This window comes from Macrobrachium rosenbergii, chromosome 19 (assembly GCF_040412425.1).
Source record: "Macrobrachium rosenbergii isolate ZJJX-2024 chromosome 19, ASM4041242v1, whole genome shotgun sequence".
NCBI lineage: Eukaryota > Metazoa > Arthropoda > Malacostraca > Decapoda > Palaemonidae > Macrobrachium > Macrobrachium rosenbergii.
Window position 1 is genome coordinate 2,054,318 of NC_089759.1, and position 15,438 is coordinate 2,069,755.

The 15,438-nt window shown below is 39.9% G+C and overlaps 1 protein-coding gene across 1 annotated transcript in view; it reads left to right on the forward strand.

Annotated features, from left to right (window-relative positions):
- The window catches only part of LOC136848546 (uncharacterized), a 401,222-nt gene that overhangs the window by 345,557 nt on the left and 40,227 nt on the right, over window positions 1-15,438 (forward strand). The window contains exon 23 of the mRNA XM_067120822.1: window positions 12,579-12,696. Within this exon, the coding sequence (XP_066976923.1) occupies window positions 12,579-12,696 (118 nt within the window). The remainder of the gene's footprint in view (window positions 1-12,578; window positions 12,697-15,438) is intronic.

Sequence of the window (15,438 nt, forward strand, 5' to 3'; positions counted from 1 at the left end):
TTCACCATAAATCGAAATATTGTGCTAGAGACTTCCAGTTTGTTGCAAAATGAAGGTACATGATTGAATATTACTAGAATGTAAGAGTTTTAGCTTATAATTGCGTTTTTTTACCATTTTGGTCGAGTTAAAGTTGACCAAAGCTTGAAATTTTGGCAGTTATCGTGATTTATATGAAAATATTTCAAAACTGATAAAAGCTACAACCATGAGTTATTTTCTGTTGTATTGTACATAAAATTGCGCACATTTCCATATATAAAACTTTATGTAACGACTAATATAAAACAGTGCAAACATTACGACAACGTGATGAAAAGAATTTCTGGCACGGACGTAAGAAAAAGTTTTTCAAAAATTTACCATAAATCGAAATATTGTGCTAGAGACTTCCAATTGTTGCAAAATGAAGGTAAATGATTGAATATTACTAGAATGTAAGAGTTTTAGGTTACAATTGCGTTTTTTTACCATTTCGGTCGAGTCAGAGTTGACCGAAGGTTGAAATTTTGGCAGTTATCGTGATTTATATGAAAATATTTCAAAACTGATAAAATCTACAACCATGAGTTATTTTCTGTTGTATTGTACATGAAATTGTGCACATTTTCACATATAAAACTTTATGTAACGGCTAATATAGAACAGTGCAAAAATTACAACAAAATGACGAAAGAATTTTTGAAATTTTTGGCCGAGTTACCACGCAGGCGTAAGAAAAAGTTTTTTTCAAAAGTTCACCATAAATCGAAATATTGTGCTAGAGACTTCCAATTTGTTGCAAAATGAAGGTAAATGATTGAATATTACTAGAATGTAAGAGTTTTAGCTTACAATTGCGTTTTTCGACCATTTCAGTCGAGTCAAAGTTGACCGAAGGTTGAAATTTTTTGTAGTCGATGTACGGTATGTCCACTTGGCACCCAACAGACAATTTTAGTCGACGTATGATACGTCCAGTAGGCGTTTAAGGGTTAAGTATCTAAGTAATGAGAGGAAAAACCATGATCGAAGTTGTACATGTAGAATTTAGAGATGGGGCAGCATTTCCTAATGCAGAATGGTGGCTGGTACCACCTTTAGCAGACATTGAGAAACCATTAAAAGAAATGGATCTCCTACCTGTGTCTATAGCAGTAAAAGCTATAGAAGACACCCTTTACCAGGTCAATGGAAAATGGATCCCTATTGCTATTCTGGATAGTATCCTAAACTGCTTGCCGAGTAGCCCAGTCTTCTGTCCCTTCACTTTTAAAATAATCACATGAAGGCAGATTTTGAAAATTTTGTCGTCACTGTAAGAAGAGAGACAATGGGAGAATTAAAACCATTTTCTACCGTCATCCCAGTCTCGGATAATTCCACCAAGGAACGGGCAATGCTTCAACTCCCTTTTGAAAGGAAAAAGCTCCATCTAGATATACTGTAGCTACTCAACAGTTTGGGACCCCTATGAGAAGAATCTCAGGCGGGACATCCTCGGCAGAATTACATGCTAGGATCCACCGACTTAGTATTATATCCTCTACCATGTTGCTGGAAGTTGCCACCAAAAGGCTTCTAGAAGATTCCAGAACAATTTTTTCTGTTGTGGCCAGAAGTCTTATGAAAATGCTGTGACTCTATGACTTTCTAGAATGGTGCACAAAAGAGCAAATTGAAACATTGGAGGGCTCCAACAAGTCATTCCCCAATGTAACTTCATTGTTACATTCTAACCCTTTCTGTAAGGACCTGTTTGAGGAGTGTGTTGTGGGTCAACTTAATGAGCAAGCCCACCAAAGAATTGTACAGTGGATGCTCTCCTGGGAAAGGGGAACTTAGGAAACAAAAAACCTAAAACTTCCATTTACCCAACCCAAAAAAGGCAAGCTTTGACCAAAAATCAGATAAGCATTCAGTCACTCCCAAAAGTTTTCCTCAAAAACAGTTAGGTGGTCAGAAGGGACAACTCCCTACGGAGGGACAGCTACAACAGCAGGAACATCCTTTTCACAAGGTCCAAAAACCCTCTTACAGGGGAAAAGGAAAAGCAACACCTGGAATGACTATCAAGGGCAAAGGCAGAGGAAGAGGCAGGTACCAATAGGAATTGTATGGTTGGGAGTTGGCTTCAACAACATCACAGGCAATGGAAGTCTTCCCCTTGGGGACATAACATTATTTTCAATGGGCTGGGGTGGAAGTGGTCTCATCCCTCCCCCTCCTTTAAAGGGGTTCCTCCAAAAACCAGACCCCTCTCTGGAAGATTACATGCAGAATACCTTGTTGAAGGGAGCCATAGAGAAACGTGTATATTTGCCATCAAGCACGTCTCTTCAGTTTCCCAAAAAGAATTCCTCCAAACAAAGAGTAACCCTTGACCTACCAAGATTGAACAAGCACATTGTGTGAAAAGTTTCGGATGACTACCGTTTCCCAAGTACGTTCAGTCATTCCACAAGGGACCTGGACAGCTTCTATAGATCTGAAAGACGCATACTGGCACATCCCTATTGCCATTCCCTCTGCCCCATACCTAGGGTTCTGGATAGGGAAGGATACGTACAGGTTCAAAGTCATGCCCTTTGGGCTAAACATTGCCCCAAGAATTTTGACAAAATTGGCAACAGTAGTTGTTTGAGAACTCAGACAAGAAGGAATACAACTAATAACTTACGTAGATGATTAGTTAATCTGGGGGCCAACAAGAAAAAAGTGCTTGAAAAACTTGAGAGTAGTGGTCAACAGACTCCAGTCAAAAGGTTTTCTAATAAATTGGAAAAAATCCCACCTCACGCCCAGCAGATGTTTTCATGGTTGGGACTGTGTTGGGAAACTCTTCACGGCCAGTTGTCTCTCTCCATCAGTACTCGGAACAGGATAAGGAAAGACCTCAAAATGTTCCTTGCGCAGCCCAGAGTTTCCAGATGGCAACTAGACCACACAATAGGCCTGCTGCAGTTTGCATCAGTAATAGACCCAGTACTCAAATTGCAACTAAAAAATGTGAGTAAATTCTGGCTCTCCCATGCAAGGAAAAAGATGTGAGACCGACCTCATCAAAAGAATCAAAAAGTTGGGGAGATACTTTGGCCTTGGACCCGGAAGGAATCTCTAGTGAAACAGGTCACCCTGACTCCTCTGTCTGTACGAATGACAATACATAAAGATGCTTTGTTGACAGGTTGGGGAGGACATTGGGAGGATCGTCAGGTGGCAGGGAGGTAGCCAGCTACTCTGAGGAATTGTCATTTCAATTTTCTGAAGCTGATGGCAGTCTTGTTGTCTCTGAAAAAACTCAAACCTCCTAAAGAGACACATTTTGTTGGTTCTAGACAACATGACTGCAATGTCCTGCATCAGGAGGTCAGGATCACGTTCAACTCCTCTCAATATGGTAATGCTGGCCATCCTTCAGATGGCGCAAGCAAGGAAATGGCACTTGTCTGCAATTCACCTCACAGGGTCTCTCAATATAATAGCAGACTCTTTATCAAAGAATACAGCAGCCTCAACAGAGTGGATGGTTGACGACGAATTTTCAAACAATAACCAACATGCTTCCACAACTGAAAGTGGACCTGTTTTCCACATACGAGACTCACAAACTTCCAGTGTGTGTGTCTCCAAACTTGGACAGTCAAGCAACAGCAAAAGGTGCCTTCCTATAAGATTGGAGCAAATGGAAGGCAATACAGTATACGTTTTTCCTTCATTGTCCCAGATTTCGAAGGTTTTGTGCAAGCTTCTTACCTTAAAAGGATCAGCTTACTTAATACCCCCAAATTGGCCAAACAGGCATTGGTTCCCATTACTCCAACATCAGGCGAAGAGATCAATTCTACTACCGTCCATTATTCTATCCTAGACAGTAGGAGAGAAAGTCGTCTATGCATCCTACTCTTTGAGCCGAGACCTTCATGTGTGGATTTTTTAAATATTGTCTACCATGAAAATTACTTTCCCAACATTGCTAGGTGCCTAGTGCAGAAACTACGTACATCATCTGTCCGACTATACCAGTCCGTATGGAAGGTATGGTTAGATTGTATCCATGCTGAGAACCTAGTTGAGATCTCTATGGAAACACTTAAATTTTTTCACATACCTTTTTGAAGACAAATGTTTTGCTGTTACAACAATCATGGCACATAAGGCAGCATTAATGGAACCCTTGCTTTATAGATTCGGTATTGACTCTAGTATAGAGATTGTCACTTCCCTTCTCCAGTATTTTGCACTACAAAGGCCTGCTCCCAAAAGGCTTCCAATTACTTGAATAAGGTGCTTAAACTTCTGTCAACCCCTCAATAAGCAGACCCAATACAACCACAACTCACATGCTGCAAAGGGCAATTTTCTTTATTGCTCTAGCATCAGGAGCTCGTATTAATAAACTGGGTTCTCTTAGACGGGGACAGTACATCGCAGAAACAGCTGACCATCAGATATTTTTATCCTCTGACCCATCATTCCTGGGAACCTCCTATTTTGATAAGAAAACTCAGTTTAGCAGGCAAGACATTATGACCAGTTCAAGCACTTAAGGTTTACCTAGAGGTCATGGCAAACATCCCAGATGGTCCAATTTTCCTACACCCTAGCACAAACAAATAACTCTCTCTACATGGGCTGAGGATAATATTAGTGTCCCTCCTTAAAAAGGCAAATCCACACTCCTTTCCTAAGTCACATGATATTAGGAAAGTAAGTGCATTGTTGGCCTTCTTCATAAAGTCTCTTTTGAAGAAGTTTCCAAATGTACAGGATGGTCATCAGAGACAGTATTCTTAAGGGGATCGGCCGGTTTCCGACTTTTTTAATGACAGGTTATTGATATATAGGGGGTTTGTTAAAGGATATTGTGTGGAACTTCTGGGGAAAAAATTTTTGTTCAGTGACCTTAGGTTTTGTGACGCCAGAGCATTTTTCGGCCAAAAATGGCCATTTTCAAAATGCATCTCCTCCTTTGCTTTTTGGTTTTAAGGGATGAGATTTGAACCACGTATAAAACACATATGGACCTTCGATATAAAGCCAGGGATTTTTGATTTTTCAATTATTTTTCGAGATATGAATTTTTATTTCTTTTTATGAAATTTTCCCGGAAAAATTACAGGAAAAAAATTGCCAAAAATCAGAAACCCAAAATATTAAAAATCCCTGGCTTTTTTTTAATCTACCATGTTTCCTCATATTATATATGAAATTTCATTTAGATTGGTCCAATACTAAGGGAGGAGATACATTTTGAAGGTGAAAAACTTATGTTTTGAGAAACGGGCCTTCAAAGTTTTAGTTACATAAAAAAAGTAAAAGGGACTTCAAAGACTGTGTTGCAATTAATTCTATGGTTTTAATTTTTATTTTTGGGTATTAATTAATGCAAAATGATTATAAATAAGAATATTAATTGATTATTTATGTGCCTAAGACACATTCTTATAAATTTTAGGTTCCTGGTCCCCCCCTGTCTGGTCTTGCTGCAAGGTATTACTCTAGGGTATCATAGTTGCCTACACTTTTTTATTAGTGGCTCGAATCCATCCTTTGCCAAATGGATCTTGGGAATTACTTTTCATTCACAATTAGGGATTCGTGATTCAAGTAATTCATCAAGTCTTGCTTCACTTATGATCATTTTATTTTCAGGATCGTCTATAATATCAGCCTCCGAGCTACTGCTTTCTTTTTCTAAAATATCTTTGTCCTTTGGTAGTGACGATCAAATAAAGAGGCGTTTAGGGGTGGATGTGGTTGGTCTCTGGTCAGCAGAGATCGCTGCCTGCGCCGTTTGATGGGCGACAGCTCTCTCTCTCTCCGTCGCTCCATTCCCCTCTATGGCACTAATTACTTGAACTCTTTCTTCTGCTTCTCGCCTGGACTTTTCCACTTGGCTTTTCCGCATTCTAGAAGCATGAAGTGAACTCTTGGACCTTTTAGGCACGATGAAAAAACAAAAACACCGCAGAAAATACAGTTCAGTCAAGGCTAGCGAGCATGAAAAACATGTCCTTCTAGCTTGGAAGTTTATAGGCAACTCTCGGCCACAGTCGGCGTCATGGTATGTGTGCATTGTCATGGCTAGGAATAACTAAAAAGGTGCCAAGTAGGATATTATTGACATTATACATTTCATTTCAAAGGAAGTTTTCGTAATATATATCGCAAAAACTATACCAGACTAAATCATTTGCGCTAGTGGTGTTTTATGGGTATATAGTTATTGTTACATTTTAGGCCATAACTAGAGAAATACGGCAAATTTTAGCATAATATTTCGTGGACACATTCTTGAACCCTATACGAAGCCATAGAATTTTTTTCAGCAAATCGAATTTTTTAAAGATTATTGGGTTTTTTTAGGCGGCCGATCCCCTTAAAACATTATTGCTGTGAGCTTGAACAAATTCAACTACACTGTGTATCAGAAGGTGGTATGGTTAGTCCTGACCCCGTAGGCGCTACAGCAGAAAACCAGTGTCTTCCTGACAAGTGGGTATGCTAACTATTGCTGGGGGAAGGTGTTACAACACTGCAACCAAACCCAGCATGCTTAAGTAAGTGACTGTAGAACTACGTCCTAAAACATAAGTTCGTGTTTAGTCTCTTGTTCTTTGTTGCCAAAACCTGAGGGGTATTTGAAATAAAGAATGGGATTGAAACTTGTGGCTTGACCTGGGACCAGAAATGTTTTTTCTTTGGGTTGTTGGGATTAAAATTTGAAAGCTTTAGCCATTTCGTCACCTTTCTGTCAATTTCTTTTTAAAGCTCCTTGAGGATGAAACAAAGGAAGAACCTGGGTACAGCTTCACTGTAAGATAAGAGAAAGAGCCCTCTTAACTTTGAGTCCATCACATACTCTGTCATGTGTTATAGTGTTTATCATTACGACACAATACCTGGCTATGAGACCGACTAAAAGAGAATTCTTTGATATTAGTTTGGTTGCCATGGAGCTCTGACAGACCCATGGAAGATAACCCCTTGAGGACTCAACAGCAACTACCAAAAATAGGTTTTTCTTACATCAAAACCTGGTTTTTCTGTAGAGTAGATCTCAAGTTATTTGTGATAATGGATATTTTTACTTTACACATATTTTTTGCAGATGTTTTGTCGATAAAAATTAATTTTCAAAAGTAAATACTATATCAAGAAAGTAAGAGCCTGAGGTTGAATATCTCTGCCTTATTTTTACTATCTGAATGTTACAGTAACTCTAATCAAATGAAGACTAAGGTATGAATTCCTTAGAAAATTTATTTGAATACCAAGGCCACTTCAGATTTTATGTAGTTTGACATAGTGCGCCCTTGGCTACCCTATAACCCATTAATCCCAGGAATCTGTGCACCAACTCAACACACTCCACCCTCTCTCCCTCTTCCCTTTGCTAAGTCCACCACCATTACTATAATTTTCTCTCTCTCTCTCTCTCTCTCTCTCTCTCTCTCTCTCTCTCTCTCTCTCTCTCTCTCTCTCTCCCCGTAGGAGGGTAGTGCCGTCGGTGCACCTCATGCAGTACAATGTAGGCATTACTTAAAGGTCTTTGCAGCGTCCCTTCAACCCCTAGCTGCAACACCTTTCATCCTTTTACTGTACCTCCGTTCATATTCTTTCTTCCATCTTACTCTTAACAATTGATTCATAGTGCAACTGCGAGGTTTTCCTCCTATTACACCTTTTCAATTTCCGTTCAGCGCTGAATAGCCTTAGTTGCCCCAGTGCTTGTCATGTATGCCTAAAGTCTCTCTCTCTCTCTCTCTCTCTCTCTCTCTCTCTCTCTCTCTCTCTCTCTCTCTCTCTCTCTCTCTCTCTCTCTCCACTTCTAAAACATACTTTACAAATATACTACAGTATCACTCAATTTCTTTAAGAAAAAATTATGAATTGAGTAGCTCTGTAAATAAGCCTATGCTCACACAGTAGCAGACTCTATCATCATCATCATCATCATCATCATCATCATCTTAACATTGCATTCCTTCCCCATATTGTTCCACACAAATTCCCGTGGATATTGCTAAAATTTTTTAATAATTTCTTTCATCATTCTGCTTCATTTCGGTGTCATAACGTCGTTGATGAGTAAAGTTACACAGTAGGTTTTGCAAAAGAATGATTGATATTTTGCTCTGAACTGTCAGTACAGATACAACTTGAATGAATAATTTAGAGCTTATTACAGTACTGCATTTGAGCGTCAATGATTTTACAACTGTAGAATATTTATGGCTTGAAGTGACAGGACATCAAGCAAACAACAAACTTGATAAGACTTGAAAGCTTTGCCCCCTTTCTAGAGTTGCCAGATGTTGCATTATTGAACAATGTGTGTCCAAAGATTTAGAAAAACTGTTGCATCAGTTTTGTTGCCAAATGTACCTCCGTTCATATCTTACTTTCCACCCTCTCCTAACAGTTGTTTCATTGTGTGACTATGGGGTTTTCATCCTGTTACACCTTTAAAACCTCCTTAAATCTCAGTTTCCCTTTCAGCATTGAATGACCTCATAGGTCCCAGTGCCTGGCCTTTGGCCTAAATTTTATATTTCAGTTCCAGTTCCTACCCCACAACTTGAGGCAGCAACCTGTAATATGAATGGTTCCTGTAAATTAGGTCCCAGTACCACTGGTGTTGTACATAGGTTTTTTTTTTTGTCAAGTCTAAGCTATCTTGTGCTTCATTCCAAGGAATTTTAAAAGAGACTTCCTTCTTTTTTTAATAGGTAAGTGGCTTCACTGCTTGACTGAATCCTTCAGTATATCCTCTGCAATAGTTGTACATTCCCAGTAATCTTTGGAACTCTTTCTTTGTCTTGGGAATTGGTAAATTAAGGATAATTTCAATGCAACATGGATCGGGTCCATTATGTCTAGATCTAACTACATCCCCCTAATACTTTAACATGGGCTGCCCAGATGTGCATTTCTTAATGATGACTGTTAGGCCAGCATCTCTGATAAACTGCAAAATTTTTTGTAAGTGATCCAAATGTTCCTTCCAGCTGGAGGAATAGATTTTAATATCATCCAAGTACCCACAAGAATATCAGTTGTGTGGCTCTAAAAGGTCATTTGTGACTCTTTGGAATATATCTCCAGCATTCATTGGTCCAAAAGGCATTACAGTCCATTGATAATATCCTCTGTGAGTTCAAAATACAGTTTTCCTTTGACAGGCTTTTGCCACAGGAACTTGCCAATATCCCTATATGAGGTCTAATGTAGTAGCGAAGTTTGTATACCCCATTTGATAAATTAACTCATCCATGCTTGGCATTGGGAATCTGTCGGATATAACCTTATTCTAGAATCTTCCTTTGTCATGCAAACATGGGGGTGTGCAAGTATATTTTGTTGAGGGAATTGTCATCCCTGCTTCTAGGAATTTGATGATCGACTTCATCATGCAGAACTAAAGGAATTTGATAATGAGGTAGGTGTTTTGGTAGGAACCCTTCAACCAAATTATTAAACTTGTCATGTTTGTCCATCCTATCTGAAAATACTTCATTGTATTCATCTAGTACTTACAGTAATTTTCCCTTTCTCTTTGGTTCCAAATGATCAATAATTTCATCTGACAATTTAGTAGATGGTAAACTTTCTAACTTTGTTGTAGATTCTGTTTGAGCTTACTGAGTCTCGCTGAAACCCTCATCCTCTTCATGAATGATGCCAAGCACAGCAACTCAGTATTCATAGTGCCTCATTTTTTTGTCATGCAACTGCAATTTATGCCCATCATTGGCTTCACGAAGCCAAGAGTGATTAGTAATCTGTTTCAGTGCTGTGCATGGCCCGAACCACCTAGCATACAGTCTATTGGGCAAGTCTGGTGTCAACAGTATTGTTTCTTCACAATTAAAATCCTTTCCTTTGTTGTGCAGTTCCTGTACCTAGCATAAAGTTGTTGCTGGCACTCTCCATAGTCTACAGCTTTCTCAGCAGGTGATTCCAAGTATTTTTTTATCTTTTCAAGATACTGCATTGGAGTCATTCTTATCCCAAAGGGTAAATTCGTCTCCTCTAGCCTTGTCTCATTTAGCAAAGTAAGAGGTCCTCAAGGCTGCCTACCAAACATCATTTGAAAAGGGGAAACCCTGGTAGTGCTATGAGATACCTCCTTCTATGCCAAAAGTAAGAATGGTAGTATCTTATCCCAGTCTAGGGGTGCTCATGAATATAAGATCTAATCATGGATTTTAGAATGCCACTCCACCTCAACTAAGCTGTTTGTTTTATAATATCCTGGAATTGAAAACTTTGGGACACATCCCAACTGCTCCTTCATCAACGTCGTCAGCTGTGAAGTAGAATTTGTGGCATAGTCTGGCACAGGAACTTCTGGTATTCCAGCACTTGCCAACATCTGAAGAAGAGCTTCACAAGTTATCTTGGCCATCGAAGATGATAGTACCACTGCCTGTGGCAAATGAGTATCATAGTCTGTTACTGATTTATATCACTTTTCAGATATAGCGCAGGGTTCAAGAGAACCTATGCAATCCATATTTATCATTTCCCATGGATATTCTGGTCTGCCAGTTGGTGTAATTGGGACAGAATCATTACCCAGTTGCTATGCCATAATTTGATGTGCGATATGAATTTACATATATTCTCACATCTTGATTAAAATTTGGCCACCAGAAAGAGTATCTTATGCATTCAGATGTTTTCCTGACACCTAAGCGTGCAGACCACACAGATTCATTGCTAGCTTTAACACATGGCATCCCTTCCCAACAAGTGCGATGATCTTGACGTGAGGTACCTTCTTAATCCATAATATACTGTACTCACACTGAACTCGTTCATTCTTTTTGGGAGAGCAGACTTAAATTGGTCTGCCACTATTAAATCAGATTAATTGGATTTTAACTCTTATTCTGGTATGTCATGGCTTTTTAATTGATAATTCAGTCAGTTGAACTTGAGATCCAAATTCAGTGTAGCTCTCATTTACCTTGTGACATGGTGAATGAAACATGGCAATGTTCTTTCAGGGACGAGTTTAGTTTACAGAGTGGCAAATCCTTCATTTTTTCATATTTAAGTCATCTGTTGAGAGCATGGTCAAGTATGTACTGTATTTGCCTTTGCAGTAAGGAAGTTACACCAGATTTTCCATAATGTCTTGGGTACTTTGTAACGTTTGCAAGCAGCTTCAAATGTGTCCAAGAAGCTAGGTAACTCAGTGGCATTGTCTTACATGGCTAGGATTACACTCTTAATAAAGGTCAGCTTAACATATGATTTGAGAGGTTGGTGACTGATTTCCTTGCTCTTGGGCCCATTTCTCTTCTTCTGACCTATCCTCATAACTTCCTGGATGCTGGTTGCACTTCTCTTAGGAGGGATAGACTCTCCAAAAGCTTATGTAAGCTCAATCTGTTGGAGTATGCAGTGAAGCAAAGAAGTTGTGTTTTTTCCTTCTTGGAGGACTTGAGGCCACATTAACTACATTAATAGGGCTCAAGGAAGCGGATGAAGCTGAAACAGAAAGGATTAAGGAAATATGTGAAGCAGAGGATAATGAGCCCTTACCTGAGATCTTGGGGCTCTTATTTACCTCTTTACCATTAAACATAACGCCACTGGAATTGGAACAAGTGTTTACATATTTTGCAAGGCACAACTGGACTAGAAACTTGGCCCTTATAGAAAGTAATAGATGAGGTTCTCCTTGTGCAGCCTATGAGAGGTGCTGATACATCTTGAAAATTAGATAGGAAAAAATTCGTTTTTTTAACAGTTGTATAACTGATTACTTTAAGAGGGCTCAAATGACTAGCTACTTCTCATACCAAATGCTGTATTGTAATTTCTTCACAAAAAACATGAACTAAGCTTGTAAGATGTGCATAAAATATTCATAAATCTAATGAGTAATATCAAGCCATGAACATGGACTGTAAATAACAAAGTCTACTACAATTAAGGAAAATCTTAATCTGTGAATATGCAAAACAAATTACAGTTTGCAATAACTGATGTAACATGAAAAAATGAATTGTGCCAAGATTAGCAAAAGTTATTGAATTTCTCCTAAACAAAACATTAATGAACTACTAAACTATCCATGGTTCATTTTGATTCAAATGCCACACTGAAATTGATATGAAAAGACTAATTCTTAACTGATGAATAACAGGCAAATAAAATTGAAGTTCAAAATTCAAAATGAGACTTATAGTGAGCAGCAGAAGTACCAGAAAGATGCTTACTGGGAGATTCAAATAAGCATCACTTATAAACTTTAAAAGCCCAACAAAACCAGTTAAATAAAGTTGAGATAAACTTTAAAAGCCCAACAAAATCAGGTAAATAAAGTTGAGAACAGGTCAAGTTATGGAGAGCAAAGTCAGTGGGTCTGTTCAGACCCCAGACTGATTAGCTTTCATTGAGTTAACTGAGTTTCAGTTTAAAGAAGAATAGCTATTAATGCAGATATTTTAGTAATGTGTAAGGCATAGTCTTGTAATGTCTTAAATTTAACGTTCATTACTCAGAATGAATGTAGTAGAAGATTATTATACCAAAAGACTTCCTGTTTTTAAGTTTCTGTATTTTTATTTATTTTGCAGGCCACAGTGCACCTTGATTAATAAGATACAAGAAAAGATAGCATCTGGAGAGGTGGAAAAGCCAGCAAAGCCAGTTAAGGTCAAAAGTACACTGGATAAAGACGACTTGGATATGGAGGTAATTTATCCATACTAGTAATAAACTGTCTCTTGAGTGTAGGATGCACATGATTTCAGCCACATTTGGTATGCAGATCAGAAAGATGTTTATATAGTAACAAAGAGAGTAGCAAGGAAAATTTACTTTTCATATATGACACACTTTTATTATTATATTGTTTTGCATGGATTTCATATTTGTTTTATTGTCTTATTAATTGGAATTAGGCTGTTTTGCTTCAGTGACATTTAAGCTCATGCCACTCCATTGACTTTCAGTATAAATCAACACCTTTCACACTGTCACTTGCATCTATCTTTACCCATTCTTGCACTTCATAGATATTAAGGCCCTTCTCTTCCACTCCATCCATCATGCACTTTTTGTCTCCCTATTGTTCCTTTCAGGAGTAATAAATTATACACCCATTTCAGTAGTCTTATAGGGAGATCAATTAGGGGAAATGCTTACAAAATAATAGAATATGATAGTATACCCCAGACCCAACATTGTGTTTGTTACAGTACATCAGGGAAAGTATCTAGAAACTTGCATGAGGGTACACTCAGACATTTCTGAGTCTCGGACCTGTGTCACCCGGTGAAATTACCATTAAGCACTAATTTCTAGGTATAAATATTGCTAAATATACCAGAGAAAAAAGCTATCAGGAATGCTGGGGTTACTACCCCCAGATCGATCATCTATAATGAAATAGACGTCGGTATAGATAAGGGTGAGTGAATATTGCCACTGCCACAGTACTGTACTCTGTAGACAACCCAATGTCAAAAACCCCAGAACGTGAAGGGCCGACCCAACGCCAGCACTCACCGGCCCGCCAACCGGTGACCCCAGCGCCATCTGTACCCATTCCATTCTAGCACGCGTTGTTGATCACACGTTTTTCTTGTGCTCGGTATTTTCGTGCCTTTTTTGGATTACCATGTCTTCCAGTGAATTCACCGCTACTAAGTTAAGTACCATCTTCTTGTGGGGTTTTATTGTTATCGAGGCTTTTATTTGGCCCTTAATTTAATAATTACAGGGTCAAATTTCTGGCGTTCCCCTGCGTTCGCTTTGCCTCCGCCATGGTGACCTTGGGGTACGCCTTTGCAGCTTGATTTTGCAGAGGTTTCTCTGGGTCATTTACATTTTCCTCATGTTTCGTATTTACCCCTTCAGGAAGTTCCTTTTGGAGGAATTTTTCTGCGTCGGGCGGGATCTGGTGCCAGTATTAGTATCATTTCATTGGGGAGGCTTCCTCCTGCTGTTTTGATTCTTTAAATTCCTTTCTTGCGTGCACCCGGCTCTCGCGCGAGTAGAATTTGTCCTCCAAGGTGGTGCTGTCTTGCTGTCGGTTTTTCTGAATTGTGGTATAGTGGATGACATGGATATTTATGGATTTAATTTTACCTTGGCTTGGCGTCAGGAGCGGCCATTTTGGTTGCCCACTTCCTGTTCGCCTCGCTCTGTTAGGCCATACCCCTAGCACAAGTTTTTATTGTTTTATATATTTGAGTTAAATTACATGTATTTGTGTTAATTTGGTTAACTTTAGCAGTACATATCAGTGTTTGGTGATCCTAGCCTAGCCCTCTCGTCCCAATCGGTGGGTTAGGCTGTTTAGGTTAAGCTTTTTTCATTGTCTCAGCTCCCTTTTCTCCCGACTGTGTCGCTTGAGTCGCGGAGGGAGGCGTGGGTTGGTTGAGGGAGTTCCCGTTCGTTGTTCCATCCGACCGTACCGCTTGTTTTGGGTGTGCTTGGGCCTCTGAGACCTCCCCCCTCCTCCCCCTATAAGGGGGGGAAGGGATCTCCTCAGTACATTGCCCTTCTGCCCTATGTGTCTGTTGTTGGTTGGCCTTCTGCGCGGGAATTTCTCTCCCTTCCCCCCCCCCTTCCTCCCCTCTCTATCCCTTCTCCCTATCTGGGCTTTGCCTTCAGGGAAAGGTGAGAGTTTTGGGTTGCTGTAGGCTGGTGTTATTAGCCTGACCTCCCTTAGTACTTTTGGCTGGTGTCTTTTTCCTCCCTGAGCGTGGGAAGTCGATACGCTAGTTTCGGCGCCCCGTGGGGAGTTTCGGTCAGTGTCTGGGGGTTTCCCCCATCCACTTGGCCTCTATCACTTGACTCCGCCATTTTGTTACTCCCTCCCTGCTATAGCTAGTGGTGTGTCATCCCCTCCCCGCGTGTGGGACGTCGGTCTCTTACGGCCGTCACCCCGTGGGGAGCCTAGTCTGGTTTCCAGTTGAGTGTCACCCATCCTCCTGGCCTCTGTATTAGCTTCACCCACTTTGCTAGTGTCTCGTTTGTTCGCTTTCCTCCGGGTTGGGTTGAACTTCGGACACATCCAGGGTTTATGCACTTCCTAGCTGGTTCCGTTCCGCCGATCTCTGGTCCTCCCGTTGCCCTCTTGCCTGTTACCACTCCGGTGGTTTTGGTTTTCAGTCGGTTGGCATTATTCATGCCTCGTTCTCCTATATGTGCGGGAACTGATTTAGTAGTGAATTCACCCCGCCCCCTCCGCTGTAACCAGTGGCGGAGGTAACGGGATTTCTGAGGTTTCCGCACCGGAACATCATGACCAGCTGTGTACTGCTATCCCATGTTGTTAACCATTTATTTCCCTGCCGGACTCCGGCAGTAATCAATTTTATATTTATTTTTATGAGTTGCATGGTCTTAGGTTAAGGTGTTCCATTTCCGTCGGAATATCTCCGGCGTTCCTTAACTTAATTGTCATGTATTACATTTAATTTGCTT